At 51.6% G+C, this 17,444-nt stretch overlaps 2 protein-coding genes across 28 annotated transcripts in view; both read left to right on the top strand.

Moving 5' to 3' along the window:
- The first annotated feature begins 792 nt into the window (after positions 1-792).
- Positions 793-6,645, top strand: PPP1R15B (protein phosphatase 1 regulatory subunit 15B). Its single transcript, XM_015884955.2, has 2 exons — positions 793-2,343; positions 4,389-6,645. The coding sequence occupies exons 1-2, from the start codon at positions 913-915 to the stop codon at positions 4,599-4,601; spliced, it is 1,644 nt and encodes a 547-aa protein (XP_015740441.2). The 5' UTR covers positions 793-912; the 3' UTR covers positions 4,602-6,645.
- Positions 6,646-7,046: 401 nt separating this feature from the next.
- The window catches only part of PLEKHA6 (pleckstrin homology domain containing A6), a 44,547-nt gene continuing 34,149 nt past the window's right edge, over positions 7,047-17,444 (top strand). For 6 of the 27 annotated variants that reach the window (XM_085527155.1, XM_015884946.3, XM_085527158.1 and 3 more), the window contains exons 1-4: positions 7,048-7,169; positions 10,365-10,573; positions 10,896-10,972; positions 11,286-11,343. In XM_085527155.1, the coding sequence (XP_085383281.1) occupies positions 10,491-10,573; positions 10,896-10,972; positions 11,286-11,343 (218 nt within the window). In that variant the 5' untranslated portion in view covers positions 7,048-7,169; positions 10,365-10,490. Of the gene's footprint in view, positions 7,170-10,364; positions 10,574-10,895; positions 10,973-11,285; positions 11,344-13,364; positions 13,986-17,112; positions 17,201-17,444 lie in introns of those variants that run through there. The other 21 variants (XM_085527153.1, XM_085527150.1, XM_015884945.3 and 18 more) reach the window with 7 other exon arrangements.

Raw genomic sequence — 17,444 nt, 5'->3', positions numbered from 1 at the left:
CACAATATTGACCATATTGACACAATATTGTCCATATTGACACAATATTGACCCAATATTGACTATATTGACACAAAATTGACCCAATATTGACCATATTGACACAATATTGACCCCATATTGACCATATTGACACAATATTGACACAATAGTGACCATATTAACCTAATATTGACCATATTGACACAATATTGACCCAATATTGACCCAATATTGACCATATTGACACAATATTGTCCATATTGACACAATATTGACCCAATATTGACTATATTGACACAAAATTGACCCAATATTGACCATATTGACACAATATTGACCCAATATTGACCATATTGACCATACTGACACAATATTGTCACAATATTGACCATATTGACACAATATTGACACAATAGTGACCATATTAACCCAATATTGACCATATTGACACAATATTGACCCAATAGTGACCCAATATTGTCCCAATATTGAGCATATTGACACAATATTGTCACAATATTGACCATATTGACCCAATATTGACACAATATTGACACAATATTGACACAATGGTGACCATTCCTGCTCACTGCGCTTCCAGCCGGAACAGCGCTATTCCCCTCCACGCCGCTAGGGGGCGCAATACCTCTCAGCACAGCGGCTGATGCAATCCCTACACTAAGAGCTGGGCGGTGCCCTTCTACCTCCCTCCACCCAATCAGCGGCAGCGTAGCGACGTGACTTCTAACGCATGCGCAGTGGCTCTCGCCGGCCGGATGCGGATGTAAGCGCCGCTCTCTCTCCCGAGCCGCCATTTTGTCTCTCCCACCCCGACCCCTCAGGATGGCGCCCAGACCCCGCGGCCCAACGCTCATCCCCGCCGCCCCTCAGCGCTGCCGATATCGCTGAGGACACTCTTTATCACCTCTCATGGAGCCAAACAGCCGCCAGCGGCCCGGCCCAGCCGTGGATCCGGCTCAGCTTGGCTCGCTGCTCGGCTTCCCCATAGCTTGGCCTAAGAGGCCCGGCTCGGCCCAACCCTCCGCCTCCCCCTCGGCTTCACCGCAGCCCAACCCGCCGTTCTCGTTGCTGCGGCTTCTCTCTCAGCTCCTTTCCCCTTTGCCTGCATTGTTACAGCGGTTCCGACCCGGCCCGGCTTTAAGCAACGCCTTGTGCCCCGCTGGGCCTTCAGCTCCACCGCCCTCTATGCTGCTGCTACACGAGCCGAGCGCTGAGCTGCAATGGGACGAGGAGAAGAAGGGAGAGGAGAGCCTGGAGCCCACAAAGGGGCTGTGGGGAGCGGGGCTGGCTGTGCCTCATGCTGGGCTCCTCTCCTTCATTCTGGGAGCCAACAGCCCGACGTGCCGCTCTGCTAACAGCCATCTACCGCAGCCTCTAAGCGCTGAAGCATGGGGAGCACCCGGCCGCCTGCATGAGATGGAGATGCTACGAAGCAAAAGGCTGGATTTTCTTCACTTGAGGGGCCTGGCAGTGCCCGAGCCGGATCATGGCTATCACAGCCTGGAGGAGGAGCAGCAGCAGCACAGGGGAACTGTTCCATGTGGGCAGCATGGAGCCTGGAGGCAACACAGCGAGCTGGAGGGAGCCCGGGGTTTGGTTGAGAAGGGAGAGCTGCAGGAGGAACGTTGTGCTGCAGAGGACGGTGAGGGTTCTGAAACAGAACGAAGCCTGTTTGTGTCAGCTAGGCCTGCTTGTGCTAATAAGTTAATAGACTACATCCTGGGGGGGACCTCCAGTGGGGAGGAGAGTGAGGATGATGAGGATGACTGGGATGATGATGATGATGATGATGGGTTTGACAGCGAAGGGCTGATGTCAGATTCAGATGACAGCAGCCAGGACGGAGAGAGGTTGCATCTGTGGAATTCCTTCTTCAGCTTGGATCCTTACAACCTTCAGAACTTTACAGCAACCATACAGACATCGTCCAGCCAGCCGGGGAAGGGTATGACCTGTACAGCTAATGTAGGAGAGGAGGAGGAGGAGGAGGATTCTTCATGGGCAGAGTCGTCTTCAGGTTCTCCTCACCCCAGTTCAGAAGATGAGGACGAATGGGATTGTAACAGCGTGGACGAGGCAGAAAGCTTGAAACTTTGGAACTCATTCTGTACCTCAGATGATCCTTATAACCCTTTAAATTTCAAGGCGCCCTTTCAAACAGCGGAGAAAAGAGGGAAGGCCGTCTTCAGAGGAACAGAAGGGCTGAGTTTGGTCACTTCTGAGCATAGTCACTTAACTGTCTGTCGGGTACAGCTGGAAAAGCATAACTGTGGGGTCGCAGACTTGGTGCAGCATGGCATTCTTTCTGGTGAAAAATGTAGAAGTGCCAAGAGGAAAAAGGTATATTCTGTTTCTGGCTTTGTGTGGTTTTGATTGCGGTATGTGGGTGAGGTCATTTGCACCAGGATTCCAGTGGTGCCAAATGATGCTTTGTGAGCTTATGGTCTAATTATGTGGCTGAAAGCAACGTGTCTCACATGGCAGATCTCAATTCAGTGACACAGAGCATGGGATTTCTTTAAGTTTCATTTCCAGACTCAAAGTGAAGCTTTATTTTTAAGACGTGACTTTCATTCTGTATTTGTGCTCTATTTATGTTCTAATTTCCATCATCAGAGAAGCAGATGAGAATCATTGATCAACGTTTTTCCCTCTGGAAAATACCCTTTTCTCTTATGAATCATGCTGTTAAGTATCTCAGGACCTTTGTGTGTATATAGAGTAACCAGCACTTAGTGCTGTAAGCTTTGTGTGTCGAGCCTGTTTGAGTTACAGACACCAAATATCTTTTGGAGAAGGAAAAGAATTCAGTGTTGAGTTGGCACGTGCTGCAGGAAAGCCATTAAAGCTGCACTGTAAAGTGCATTGATGCATCTTGGGGTGTTTGGATTCAAGTTTTATATCCCTTATCAAAGAATCATTGAGGTTTGGAAGGAATCATCTGCCCTCTGATGGGGTCTGTGATGCTGCAGATGTACACAGCTGCTTTTCAGGTGTGCTGTGCTCCTCTTTGAGTCTCTCATGACACCTCCAGCCTTTGTGTGAGTAATAGTGATGCTGAGCCCCAGGAGAATGGACCAGCATAACAGGATAGCAAAGAAGAAAAGTAACATTCTTGCCAGGGAGAGATCTGTTAACCTGTTTGAGAGCCTGGCTTGGGTGTAACTTCATACCTGTTCTCACTGGGGCAGGTGATGGTGACAAGCTGAAGGGTTAGCACAGGTTGAATATTGGGTTTTATATAGGTGGTTGATACTGGTGGCCTAAGATCTTGTTGTGTGGCTGGGAATTACTCTTAACCAGTATCTATAATAGTTTTGTATTTGAACTAATTTACTGTTTGTATCCATAAAGGACATCTAAGCACGGTATTTGGCCAGTAATTGTGCCCAAGGGTATCTCAGACTGATGTAAAAAGGATGAAAGGTGGTAACTCACAAAGGGACAGGCTGATGTAACAGCTCCGTGTGCCTGCAGGCAGATGTTTAATTAGACCAAAACGAAGCAGAGGTTTCTAAACACTGACCCATGACATGTTTGAGTCACTTCTACCACTCACAGCCTTTTCCTGTGTGGCATCCTGCAATCATGCAGCAATATCTGGTTGTGAAGTCAGAAAGCCCAGGAGCCTTTTGTTTTGCTTTACACGATAGCAAATGCTGAAGGATGTGTGGGGGTTTGGTGCCCACGCTTGTACTAGGAAGTAACCTGGGATCACTGCAGTAGAATAGGATTTCAGCAGGTTGCTTTCAGCTCAGTCCCTGGCAGCTCTATATTCTCTGCTGGATTTTATTTCTCCCATAACTGTTACCTTCATGTTTTCTTCCTTTCATTACATTTGATACTCCCCTGAGCAGGTGGGTTTGCTCTGATCATACACTAAACCAGTCCTTATTTGTGGTGTAGTAGGACTTGTTATCAGTGCTGGAGTTGACTCACATGGTTACTCACTATACAGAACAATGATTGTTGCTATTTTTATGGTGTATGTAATGAGAAACACAGGTCTGCAATGTGTTTATGAGCAGCGTGCTCTCTTGTGACACGTGGATCATTCCAGGTAACCTGGAGCTGTGTGTCAGGTCAAAACCCAAAGGGAGCCTTCAGCCACCATTTAGAAACCATGCAGTGGTTGAAGCACTGCTTTGTGAAGAGAGAGGTTGGCCAATGGAGCTGAGGTTGGTTTTAAACCCAGGAGGTGAAACACAATCCTGCCTGGCTGGTGCAAAGCTCTACCATGAGCTGATGGTGTAACCGAGGGTGTTTTTTGGTCTTTTAGACATAGAGAATTGCTTTGAAGGTATTTAATGATACATACAGATAAGGTGTGAGCTCCTTTTGTATTATTGTGTGGCTAATGCTTTAATCAATGATGTCTTTTCCAGGTGACCTTCCTTGAAAAGGTAACAGAGTATTATGTCAGCAGTGAGGAGGATCGTAAAGGACCCTGGGAAGAGCTGGCACGAGATGGCTGCAGGTTCCAGAAACGCATCCAAGAAACAGAAGAAGCCATAGGATACTGCTTCACCACAGAGCATAGACAGAGAGTTTTCCATAGACTCCATGAAACCAACCACAAGGAGGAGGATCTCTTCTAGCACCTTAAAACATGCAGTGGTTGTGTGACCCTGAGCACTCGCAAACACCTTCCAAACAAGAATTGGCAGCTGTTTTGAAATGGGGAGAAAACTTTTTCCCCTAGTTTAATATTCAGCCAACAAATACACCTGTGTGTGCGTCCCATTTTGATATCCAGACCAAACCTCCTTGAGGCTGAGGGTGGTATCATTGTGTTCCCCTTAAGTAAAGCCTGAGAAACAGACTGCTTTAAGTTCAATCCATTCCGAAAAATGCCTTGTCTGCCATATGTTGAGAAGTGGTGGCTGTTAAGTTGGAATTTTGCACTTTGAAAAAGCAAAGCATATTTTGAAGGAAATATTTATGGGGTTCAGAACCTCGTTATTGCAGTTTTGATTTAAAGTTTCTGCTGGTTTTGTGGTTCTTTATGTTTTCTTCTGTTAGCTGGTAATGTTAACCTTGCTGTGCAAAGCGAGGAGCGTTCTCCTTCCTTCTAAGGTCCCAGCTTTGCGTGTGACTGTTGGATTGTGTGGCACTTTGATGTCTTAATATGTCAGTCTATGACACTGAGGGATTCAGGGGAGCTCTGCACTGCACACCCTTTGGGTTGTCTCTATTTAAGTCATACCTTTACCCAGTCCTGTTCCAAAGGGTGTTGTCCTTGTGAACCACCTCTTTGCTTTCAGGGCAATAAAAAGCCTCATTGTGATCAATAACTGAAGCTTCAGTGCATAGAAAAGCTTGTGGCTGATGCTCTGAGTTGATGTAGTTGTGCACAGGGAGCTGCACCATCATTCTTCAGATCATAAAACAACTTCACCGTGATGGATTCTGCTTGTTGAAGATGGATTGAAGTGAAGTGTTGTTCATTTTTGCTTTTATCTGGTCCTTGCAAGGGGAATTATCTTCAGCTTCTAGAAATCTTAACACTAGGCATGCTGTGTTCTTTACCCAAAGCAGTATTAATACCTCTAGGCATCTTTACCTTTGTTCACCTGGTATCCAAACAGCAATTTCATGTCTGGGATCTCACCCTTGAGGTCTGCAGTGGAAGGAAGGCCCTTATTATTGGTGCTCCTACCTTTATGTGTTTCACTGCTATTCAGTCAAAGTAAAACAGGGCAGCTTGGATGTGCTTTTGGAGCTGAAAGATGGTGGGTTTCACTTGGCCAGGCCGTGAGATTGTGCAGTGGAATAAACACCAAACATTAAACCTAGTCAGTTTGCACAGCTTTTCTGTGGTTAGGAGTTGGTTTTGCTGTGTTGTTTGCTAACTGCTCTGCTTTTCTGTCTAGGAAAAAGCATGCAGGCTGATTGATGTGTTAGAATTAAGGCAACGTGTTGCTGTGTGACCCTCGCATGGCTGATAAATCAAAACGCTGTTGGTAAAATACACAATAATGATTTTTCCATGGCATTCCCACATCTATTTGCTCTAGGAGAGCTTGCTGTGCTCCAGCTGCCACACCTGGTTGTTGGCATGAAGCTCTGGAATGATGTGAATTAACACCTGCTCTGATCTTTGCTTTCTAGACACTTGGGAAAGGCTGCAGCTGAAAGGAGCAGCATTGACAAATGGTCCCTAAACTCCATTGCCAAACTGCTGCTTCCAACAGCACCTTCTTATCTCTGAGATGATTCAGCACTGAGCACTTAGTCCTAAACCTGGTGGCTCTCAGTGTGAAATTGCTGCTTGGAAAGTCTTTCAGTCCCATTTAAGGTGCCCAATGTGATAAGTCATGAAACACTAAATTAACGAGCAAGCTAAGCTGATTGGTCACCATTTTCCCTTATGCTGGACCTTAAGGGGGTCTTGCAGGACGTGTATGTGTGTGGTTTGAGGTGTGAAAAACCAACACTTATTGAACTTTAAATCAAAACTGTGACGAGCAGATTTTATTTTTATATTATTTAGAGGAAGCCAAGAGCCCTTCAGCCATCGGCTTTATTACAGATTTCAATTGATTTCTTGTCGAGTTGGTTGGGTTTTTATAGATCAAAAGTTCTATTTCTGTACATAACGAAACTAATCTGTAAATTGTAATAAAGGTATTTGCAGGATAAGGCCGAGCTGGTTTCCTTTAGGGGATGGGATGGTAAAGTGGAGGGGATGGTAAAGGGGGGGTGGGCCTTGTATGTGTTGTCTTTCATCTGCTTTCTATGCTGGGATGAATGGGAGGTGTCATTTAGTCAATGGGAGGTACCAAACAGCTGAGCTCTTTAATTAGAGCCAGCTCACCCCTATATTTTGCACTGTGGAGTTGGCCTTTAATAGAGCAAATGATTCCTTCTCCTTTATGCTCTAAGGATGCATGGATGGGAGAGCAAAGTATTTGTTTCTAAGGCCTCTCTGGAACCACCTAACGTTGCATTTGTTTCTCTAACAGCACTGAGCTGGATGAGGAGGAGCATTTGGAACCCCCTGGAGTGCCATCCCACTCATTACTTGAAAGCAGAGAACAAACCTACGCAGTTAATATGAGCTGCAGCAGCTTTTTGATGCCGTGCTCACCTGTTCTGCTGGCTCCCAAAACCTGCCTTCAGAATGAAGAGTTGTGATTTCTTTTGATTCAGCTTAAGGAAATACGGTTAGTGTTGTTAAATGGGAGCTCCTCCGTAGCTGGCAGCACATCAAGGTGCCATCTGGAATGGAGAAATCCTGCTGGGTTGTGTTTCTTTTTTGTTATTCTATCAGCACCGAAGGCTGCAGTTGGAGCAGAATTGTTCTGGGGTTGAATTTTCTCCAAGGGACTTCAGAACTTGTTTGTCAGCAAAGCACACGGGGAGTAAATAAGCTGCTATTTCTGTCCCCATTGCTGACTGCATCCCCTAAAGTGCTGCTTGCAAATGAAGCCAGCTGCAGAGCTGCTTCAGTCCCATAAAGAAAAGAGCTCCTTCTGCAACTGAAGGCAATGGCAACTGTAGGAGGGGGTGAGAATCACACAGTGCAATGCCAGGGAGAGTCCAGTGCTTCTGAGGCTGCATGTAACCCCAATCCCATTCTGTACCAGTAAGATGGCAGTGAAGTGCATCCTCAAAGCTGTCCATTAGTCTTGAAGGTATGGAGTATTAGAGCCCATTAGCAGCAGGCATCCATCTGTCCTGCCTGCTAATGCTGCAGATAAAGGTTTCTGGGCAATAAAAGCACGTGCTGCTGCTGCCTTGGAGCAGCTGTACAAGCACATCATGTGTGCGTTGCTTTCATCCCCTGTTCTCAGTGCTTTGTTCAACAACTGACACCTTCCCTATTCTTCTTCTTTCAAGCAGGAGGCAAAACAATTGCAAAAGCAAAGCCAAACAAACCCAACCCAAACCCAACCTCAGTAATGCTGTGTGTTGCCTCCCAACATCCCATCTGCTCCCTTTATGCAGCCCTGCTCTGGCAGCCAGACTTCAAGCTTCAGACCTTCAAACACTGTAAAGGTTTTTTCCTTAGCATCCTCTGGAGGAGCAGATGAGATCCCAGATAGAGATGACTGGGATCAGCCACAGCTCCAGTGCAATGAGAAGGAAAAGACAGAGCTGAGAGCTAAGGGTCAATGTAGGAGCAAGGGCTGGCACAGTGTGGCTGCACAGCAAGGTCAGGAGCTGCTGGGGAGGCAGAGGGAAAGCAGAGCTCTAATGCAGCTGGTTTTCAATGCAGCAGCCCCAGGTGCTCTGCTTGTTATGGGACTCAGGTGGGAGCTGCTGGGTGCTCAACAGCAGTAGGGGCTGAGTGCTGTATGTAGATTCCATCCACTGATCCCTCCCTCTATTTAGATGGTTGGTCCATCCATCTAAGCAGGCCTGGTTAGGGTTTGATTTTCTAACGCAAGAAAAGCCAAAATGGTTCAAATAAAAGACATAAACGGGAGAGGAGCGAGGAGAGGAGCCGATCGTTCCCCAGGAGGTGGTGCCAGAGCCACGTTGCTGCAGAGCCACGGGCGGTGCGATGTCCTGGGGATGCTCCCGTGCTCACCATCCCTTCTAAAGGATGCACAGATCCCTTGCTGGGATCACCCTTGGAAGCATAAAGTTGTTCCAAAGGAGCCCTCGGTGTGAGCCCTTAACTTGTGCTGGAATGAGCTGAGAGCTTTTAAAAGGATTTGAAACCATAAGAAAATAACAAGCCCTGCTGGTATTTCCCCTTTTGAATTTCCATTGGTTTAAGCTATAAAGAAACAAGAAGGGGGGGGTGAAAAAAAAAAGAATCTCTTGTGGAAAGCAATAAAAGCTGATTTATTTACCTGGCAGAACAGAGCTCAGCATTCTTGGCTGGAGGTCCAGCACAGCCCTCCAACAGCTCTGCCTCCCTTACCCAGACCTGGAGCAACTCTACTGCTTCTACTCTTGGTATCTGATTCCCTGCTTGCAGCTCTGAGCAGCTGAACCCTATCATTGCCACGGATGACCCCGAAATGAATGAGGAGACCTCGGTGATACCCATAGTCAGGGTAAGGCGTCTCTCCCCAGGGGATGGAGAGAGGGAAGGAAACCTTTTAGGATGATCTGAGCTTATCTCACACAGACTCCGATCCCACACACCCTTGGGGTGAGGCGTAGGGATGATGCTGCAGTAATAAGAGAGGTTTGGCCCTAGGCTAGAAGTGAAGGGATGTGCACAACGAGCTCTCATTGCAATGGCTGCACTCAAACCTCTGCAGTTCTGCTGCTTGGAAGGCTTTGGTGTCACACCTGTACTAATGTAACACGTAAGAAATAGTTAAAAGAAAGAAACAACTCATCAGACACTGACTTTGTGAGCTCCTGGTCCTCTGAGATCTGAGATGGAGACATCTCTGGTTACTTCTGAGTTGCTCTGTGCCCGGAGCATTGGATTCTTTGGGTTGCCTGTTGGCTTTGGGTCACTCAAGTGTTTGTGCTGAGCACTGATTCAGGCTGAGCTGTGACTCAGATTGGAGGTGGATCTGAGTAAACGAAACTGTGGTGAATGAAGCTGGGCTGGGCAGGCAGGGAAGGAGCTGTGCCTTTGGGGTGACCTCGTTGTCCCCGGTGCCTCCCAAAGAGCTGATGTTGTGATGGAGCAGCACTGCATTGAGCTGCTGGGGTCTGGCCAAGGAGAAGATAAAGGGCAGGGATTCCCCAGCTGTGATTTGGCTGTGGGGGGGGGTCCCACCTTCCTGACTTTAGATGCATCATGGCACATAGGAGGATCCTTTGGGTGAACTGATGCCCCACATCCCATCAGAGAATCTCTCTGATGCAAGCATTGCTCAGCAGAGCATCCCCTTCCTTCTGCTTTAGGGACCATCTCCAGAATTCACCTCTCTCCCCCCCCCATCCCCTCACCCCACACCAGCTCATTTCCCTGTGCCATGAGAAACTCCCCAAAGGCACCACAGAGACATGAGGGCAATTGCTTCCCTCACAGTCACCCAGCCCGGCTGCCTCCCAGACCCCACCTTTCCCCTTGAAAGACGTTTAATTGATGGCTAAGAGTGAGCAGAGAGAAAATACCCATCGGGCAGCACCGAGAGAGCAGCAGATAGTCATCAGGGTGCCCTACATTCTGCCTCTGCTTGGCTGCGAGATCAGACGGAGAGAAGAATTTGACATTGTTTAAAATGAACAGGAGAGGGAAGGAACAACTCCATCATTACTCACCCTGAGTTAATTGATGGTAATTACACCGAGTAGGCAGTGGAGGAAGCAGAGATGGGCTTAGCCCTGCAGAGTCACTCTGAGCTGTGCCCTCTGAACCCTGCAGCCCAGCTCTGAGAGGGTTAAGTTGTTGGGTTTGGTTTTTCCTTTTTCTTTTTCCCTCCCTCCCTGGTTATTTGCAGCAGCAAACTCAGCCCGGTTGGAAGGTCTGAGCCAAGCAAGTGTTTGTTGGAGGTGGGGACAGGAGTTGTTCTGCACTTAGCAAGAGGTACGAGGAGAGCAGGACGGGGCTGCTCTGTGCTGTCCCTATGGCAGATGACATTGACTGGCTGGACCTGCCGGGCAAGTGGACCTACGGTGTCTGTGGGGACGGCCGCATCTTCTTCATCAAGTAAGGTCCCACCACAAGGCAGTGAGGGGATGGGGCATGGGGGAGTCTGGCTCCTGGGTTGGTGGATGGCTGGGGAGCTGCAGGGGATGGGGGCTCAGTCTGGGGCTGAAGCAAGAGTCCTCCCTGTCTGCTTTCATATTGCATGTGACCCGCTCTCCTTGCTCCCTGTTTCTCCCTTCTTTGGGCCCAGCACTTCCTGATAGATGCTTTTTACCCCCCCAAATCTGCTCCTTTCCTTTCCTTTGGCTGCCAAAGTTTATCCCTATCATCACATAGGGTGCAGGGATGCCCGCAGTGCTCACTGCCTCCTTATCTTTCACAGCGACGAGACCAAATCCACAAGCTGGGTGCACCCTGGCACAGGTTACTCCATCCAGAGTGGTCATTTCTCCTGTGCTGGTAAGGAATGGGCCCTGACCCCCAAATATGCTCCTTGGGGATAAGTGGAGGTGTGTGATGAAATACTCCAGAAGTGCATTGGAGATGCTGAGAAGCTGCTTTGCAGCTCAAGGGTTTAAGGGGCTTTGAATGATGAGCAAAGAGTTGCTGCATCCTTTGGGGAATACATCAACCTTTGTGACCTGTGGGGTGGCTTTGTAGCCAAAGCAGTTTGGCTGGGGTGATGGGGAGGGGACCAAGATTGAACCTCTGGTACAATGCCCAAAGGCAAAAACAAGGATGGATGATCCCCACTTCTGCTGTGTGCTTCCAGGGCTGCCCCGAGGCTGGGAGGTGGACACCACAATGCACGGGGGCTTCTATTTTATCAAGTAAGTGATGAGGGCTGGGGGGAGCAGCTCTGCTGCTCTGGTGCACTTTACAGCCTCAACTGATGCTGAACCCTGTGCCTGCTTCTTCCCAGGGCATTGTTATGGGGTTTGCCTCCATCCTTTGGGGTGCTGTTGTTGCTGGTCTTACTTTGTCCCCCCCCTAAAATGCCTTCTCATGCAGTGCAATGCCAGGGCACACAGTCTGGGAGGCTTTTGAACACCATCACCTGCTGGTGGATGGGGCTGGAGTTCATGCTGAGCGCCAAAGTGTGAGATGGAAAGTGGGCAGGGGGTTCCTGTGGGTCATCCTTGTTGCTGTAGATGCAGTTGTGACAGTGCTGTGGGTACCAGCAGTCAAATGCCAGCAGAGCTCAGGCTGGTGCAAGCCTTTGCTTTCCTGACCCTGGTGAGGACATGGGCAGTACCTGCACTCCTGCATTCCTGCACATGAAGGTTTCCTCCCTGCACAGCTCCCTTTGTGCTCCCCTCACCACAAAAGCCACCAAGGACACCCAACAGAGGCAGCAGGACCTGCTCTGTGTCCACCTCACACTGCAGGCAGCTCCTGCACCAACTTCCCATTGCAGATGCAAACAGCTCTGGGGATCCCTATGGTGTGTGAGCAGCCCTCAGCCCCCTGCCCCACATCTGGCACTATCACTGCCCTATTGCAAGGGTCCCTGGAGCCACCCTGACCCTGCATGAGGAGCTCAGATCCAGGCTGGTGCACTCACTGGGGACAAGAGCAATGGGATTATAGCTCCATTGGGATATAGGCAACAGCGCTGTTTGTATGCACTGAGGATGTCTCGCCTCCTGGAGCCTCATGCAGAGCTCTAGGTGAGGTAAGGGCATCACAGATGGGATCTCTGAGCCTTATCTGCCTCACACAGAGGCTTCGCCGTGTGCTCAGCCCACGCTGAATCCTCCGGGAGCAAAGATCCTGAGGCGAGCGAAGGGCTGCAGTGAATCACTGTGATTATTGGGGCTGATCTGCTGAGCAAAGATGGGTGTCCTTGAGTCAGCCCAACCTTATGTGGAGCAGCATAACACTGCTGGGAGCGGGGCTGGCTGGGTGAGAGCTGTACAACCTCCTGTTCAGGTTTGAGTACCTGCAATGCCTCTCCGCACCAGGGACCCCATCACTATTGTGTGCTGAATGTATTGGTTCCCCATGCACCACAGCAATTGAGTGAGCCCCAGATACACATTGCTGCACGTGAGCCATTGGCTGCAAGGGATTAATGGGGCTTCTTGCTGAGGAGCAATGCTGGATGCCATCCCATCTTCACCAGCCTGTGGGATGAGGTAGCAGCATCCAGCCCCCCCTGCCCTGCTGAGTGCAGCTACAAAGGCCCCTTTTCCACCCCATTCCTGCCTCCGGCTCACTGCCCAGTTGGTGCCAGTAGAAGAAAAGGCCCCGCTGTGTCTGAGACGTGATTGGGACCAATGTGTGGCTTTTGTCCCTTTGTAGGGGGGTAGGGAACAACTGGCCCCCAGCCTGGATTGAGTTGCTGCAACCTTCCTGCTGGGGCTCAGGGCTGGTGAAGTTGTAGGGTCACCTTAATAGGCTCTCAGGGCTCCTCTGAGTGACAGCTGGGGGGGCCACAGTGCAGCCTATAGGGTGAGGGGGTGATTGGGGGCAGAAACATGAAGAGGGGTCCCTGTGCAGCACAGTGAGGGAGGGAGGGGAAGGAGGATCACACCCATGGGCTGCAGGGGAAGGAGGGGGAAATACAGGCTGCAAAGCCTTCAGTGAAAGCCATCCTCCTGCAGCCCCTAATACCTTGCAGCTAAGGGAGTGATTATAGGATCAAGGGCAGCCGTGGTGTTTTCCCTCCTGGAGATACCCATCCCTCCCCGTGCCAGCACACATGTACTAAGCATGTAGGGTCCCTGTGTAGGGGGGGGGTCCCAACCACAGTGCCTGGTGGCTGTGATAGGCAGAAGTAGGGCAGTGCCATAGATTGAGGCACGGTGCCATCACCGTAGGGCTGGAGTTTGCAGTTCTGCAGCTCAGGAATTGGGGGTGGGTGCTGAGCAGGGGCTGGGGAAGGATCTCTGTGCTCCAACCTGGGTTGCAGAGCCTGGAGGTACTTCCTGAGCCCCACTCCATGCTCCTGTGGGGTTATAGATGTGCCCCACACTCCTGGGAAATATAGGATGCAGGGGATGAATGGTCCTGGCCAGCTTCCAGTGCTGGGATGCCGTGTTAAGGCTCATGGTCACGGCTGTCCCCCACTCATGGGATGCAAAGGAGCTGTACCCCCCCTCACCTCCCCCTTTCCGTGCTGCAGAGCGGCAGCACGATTCATCCAGCCCCCCAGGGATGCAGAGTTATGGGGTCGCACAGCGCGGTCCCCCCTTCCCGCAATGACGCAGAGAGCTCCGGGCTCCTCGGAGCGGTGCCGGGGAGGGGGGGGGGCACATTGTAACGGGGTGGGGGTGGCTGCTCGGTTCCCCCCCCACCCACCGCTCGGTGCCAGCCCGGCATCACGTGCTGCTCACGGTCCCCGAGCATGCCCAGCTCCCGCTCCGGCTCGGGCTCGGGCTGCGGCTCCGGCTCGGGCTGGGGCTGTCCCGGGAGGATGCTGAGCCCCTGAGCAACGGAGGGGGGGCCGGACCGCTGCCCACCCTACACGGTGAGTGCCCCTCAGGGCTGACCCCCCCCCCTCCTTCCTCCTCATCCTCTTCCTCCTCGGGTTTGTGAAGCGGCGGAGCATCCTCAGATCGGGACGTGTGCTATGGATAGTCTTTTCTTGGGGTACCTGTGCCCCAGAGGTGGGGGGGGGGCAGCAGGGGGTGGCACCTTCAGGCTGTCTCTAGGGATCCCCTTCCTGCAGTGACGTCGGTGAGACGTGGGAGCCCCCCCAGCTGTCTCCAAGGTGTGTTTGTGTGCCCAGTCCTCCCTGTATCTCCAGCTGTAGGAGAGATCTGTGCTTTAGGGGGGGTCCTCTGCATCCCTAACCCCCCCATGCTCATGGCTGAGGTGGCTCTGGTTGTTGGGTTCCCCCATATATGCGTGCTTTGGGCTTGATCTCACGGCTTTATCAGGATGGGTTGCAAGCAATGCAGCCCGGGATGCTGTCTGGCACTTCCCTGGGCTCCATCTCACTGCCCACTTGTTAGCAGAGCTGAACCCCCCCCCCCCTCCCAACTCCCCCGGGTCTGCGTGTCAGCAGCGAGGTGCTGTGTTTTCTCACCCCCTGCCGGAGCATTGAGGTGTCTGACGGAGCTGGAGATGCTCCCTGAGCACTCAATGGCAGCTTTGTGACGCTGCTGCTATATCTGAAGGCACACGCTCTGCTCCGTCATATGATGGTGCTTGCTAAATTAACCACGAGTCTGGAAAAGCCGTTTGGAAGGGCTCAGACTGATCACCCCATGGCCGTGGGGAGGGGGCATGTGGTCATCACTGGGGTGTACAGTGGGCAGCTCTGCTGGGGGCCATGCAGCAAAGGGGACCAGGGTGGCATTTGCTGGTGATGAGGCTGTTGGTAGGCAGTGCATGCAGCGCTGCAGCTGAGAATTAGCAGCATCCGTTGCCTTCTCCCATTTCTACACACTGAAGGTTCGCAGCCCGCTGTGCATCATAGTGCAGAACCTGAGCACTCTGCTCTCTAGGATGAATTGCTCCTGGCCTGCTTTGATCCAAACCTCTTGACCCCTTTAATGCTGCCAAGGGAAAAACTGGTGCAAGGTTCTGCTGGAGCATGCAAGCACAGCTCTCTGCAAGGCTTTGGGCAGCCAGACCAGCGTCTGCCTCACTGGGAGCCTTGTTTTCCTGCTGAGTTCCCATAGAAACCAGCAGGAGCAGCAGCAATGCTTGCAGGACTGAGGGAGAGGAGGGACAGCAAGCATGGATGGAAAGGCAAACTGCACGCCTGGTGCTGCAGGAGGAAGCTGCTGTGCCTGCTGCACCCCCCCTGTCTGCTCCCTACTGCAGGGAGATGCATCAGCATCACCCCATGTGCAATGCTTATGTGTGGATGTATGTTTCCATGTGTGGATGGCTGAACCCCATGCTCTGCTGCTCTGCAGCCAGGCCTGGCATTGCCTGAATGCTTCAAACATCACCCAGATGGGCAGCACTGGGCTTAATCCCCCGCCAGGCTGCAGAGCTCGGCTTAACCCTTTGCAGCCATGCAGGGGCTCAGGGTTCTTTACTTGTCCATCTGTGCCCTTAGGAATCAGCAGGGCTGGGATTTCTCCTGCCTATCATTGCTCACTGGAGGGGAAAGCTTTGCTCCTCCGCCTGCCCTCCTCCCTCTCTCTTCTCTCTCAGACATTTGTACTAGCATCCCCCCTTCTGTTTTCCATAGCTTGAAACACGATAATCCGCAGCAGGCAGAAAAAGAGTGCAGTGAGGAATGCGGCGTCTCCTATTTAGCCTCATTTTCCCCCAGGATCCACCAGCTTCAGGGGGGGACACCCAGCTCTGCAGTGCTGCCCCATCTCAGTGGTACATGGGGGTGTTCTGTGCCCCCCCCCCAGCCCCATATCTGTGTATTGGGGGCAGTTGGTTGGCTGTGCTGAGGCCCAGGTTGTGTAGGAAGGCTGTTGTTGGCTTTTTAGTGTTGGTTTGGGTTTGTTTTGTTTTCCTTCCTGGGTTTTTGGTGCAGTTTTTGCTCTCGGTTCGGTTTGCGCTCCATGCAAAGCAGTGTGAGCAGCTGCTGGGCGAGGTGGCAGGGAGTCAGTTTGGGTGATGGCAGCGGCCGGTGGTGGCCTTAATCTGTGAATTTACCAAAGCTCTTTAATAAAGATTCAAAGTCACCAACTTCTCAATTAAGGGATGAGACAGCGCTTGATCCACGTTTCTGGGTCAGCCGGAGAAAGGCCGTGTCAGCCCCGGCTGGTGGCTTCGCTTTGATGTTTCCAAAGGAGACATCCTTTGCATAAGGACCGTGCTGTGATGCTGCGCTGCTCCCTCACCCCCCGGAGCTCCGAGACCCGAGGGAAGCCTCTCCCGTCCCCTATGTGCACTATGGGGACATGAGCCGGCCAGTGCCACCACCCTGGGGGTGACATCGCTCTGCTTTGGGGCTGGGTGGGCTGCGTCCTGCTTGGAGCCCCCAGCGACTCCAGCGTGCTCGTAACCCTCTGTTTACTCAAACAGCAGCCGCTTGCATGGGTGTTAATTGCAGAAGCTGGCAAAGCACTAATTAGGGGATAATGAGACGGCTTTGTGTGCGCCTGGCGTCCCGTCGACAGACAAACGCCCTGTTTTAAACATGCTGCTCCGTGTCCGTGCTCCTTGCTCCGGTGATCCTTATGGGTCCCTTCCAGCTCGGGATATTCTATAAGCCCATGGCGATTCTGTGATCCCCTCTCCGCGTTACGATCCCTATTCAGGCTCCTGCCGGCTCATCTCCCCCTGAACACTTATAGTGCCGCTCCCCATCTGCCCCCATTACCCCATTATACTCCATCCCAGCATAGCAGGGCAGCTCAGGGTTTTCTTCCACTTCCCATAGCACCGGCTCCTCTTAAAGCCCCTCTGCTAAGGGCTCCCCTCACTGCAGCAGAACAGCTCGGGTGCAGCTGTGCTGCCTTGAGCCCCCCGTGCTGGTAATTAAACAGCCAGAGCTTTCACTGTGCAGCCCTTTGTTCTCAGGCTGTCCCCATCCTTGCAGTGTCCCCATATTAAGGGGCACAGGATCTGAGCTGGGTGTAGTGGCAGAGCATCCCCTGCACCCCACATAGCTCTGACACCCATCTCCCATCGAGCAGCAGAGGCTGCTGTTCCTCTCCTGCTGCCTGCAGTTGCTGGGGACTCACAGCAGAGCTCTCCTCCTTACGTAAGCAGCAGCAGCTCCGACAGCTCAGCACCATCGGGGCCTGGAGCCTCACACCCCAGGTAAGGGTCACCTCCACGCTGTATATGGAATAGGTGAAGGTGCTGGGGTGTCTCACACTTGGGGTCTTGGGGTCTCACACTGGGGGTGAGATGGGAGAAACGTGCTGTGCTCGGATCCATCACCATCCAGGCTGGCAGCTGGAAGAACAGCCAGGACCAGTCTGGCAGCACTGAGAGCACTGAGCTCCCCATCCAGCTTGGCCTGTTCTCACCCAACCCCACACTCCCCATTCCCGGGGCACCA

The sequence above is a fragment of the Coturnix japonica genome, chromosome 38, assembly GCF_054131305.1.
Source record: "Coturnix japonica strain WE chromosome 38, WE-NBRP24, whole genome shotgun sequence".
Classification (NCBI taxonomy): Eukaryota; Metazoa; Chordata; class Aves; order Galliformes; family Phasianidae; genus Coturnix; species Coturnix japonica.
The sequence above is the reverse complement of the archived record's forward strand: the minus strand, read 5'-3'. Positions and strand labels throughout refer to the sequence as shown.

Bases quoted from the DNA above. Each gene is read 5' to 3' on its own strand.
- PPP1R15B (XM_015884955.2), top strand. From the start codon at position 913: ATGGAGCCAAACAGCCGCCAGCGGCCCGGCCCAGCCGTGGATCCGGCT. The intron at 2,344-4,388 runs GTATATTCTGTT...TGTCTTTTCCAG, and splicing joins GAAGTGCCAAGAGGAAAAAG to GTGACCTTCCTTGAAAAGGT.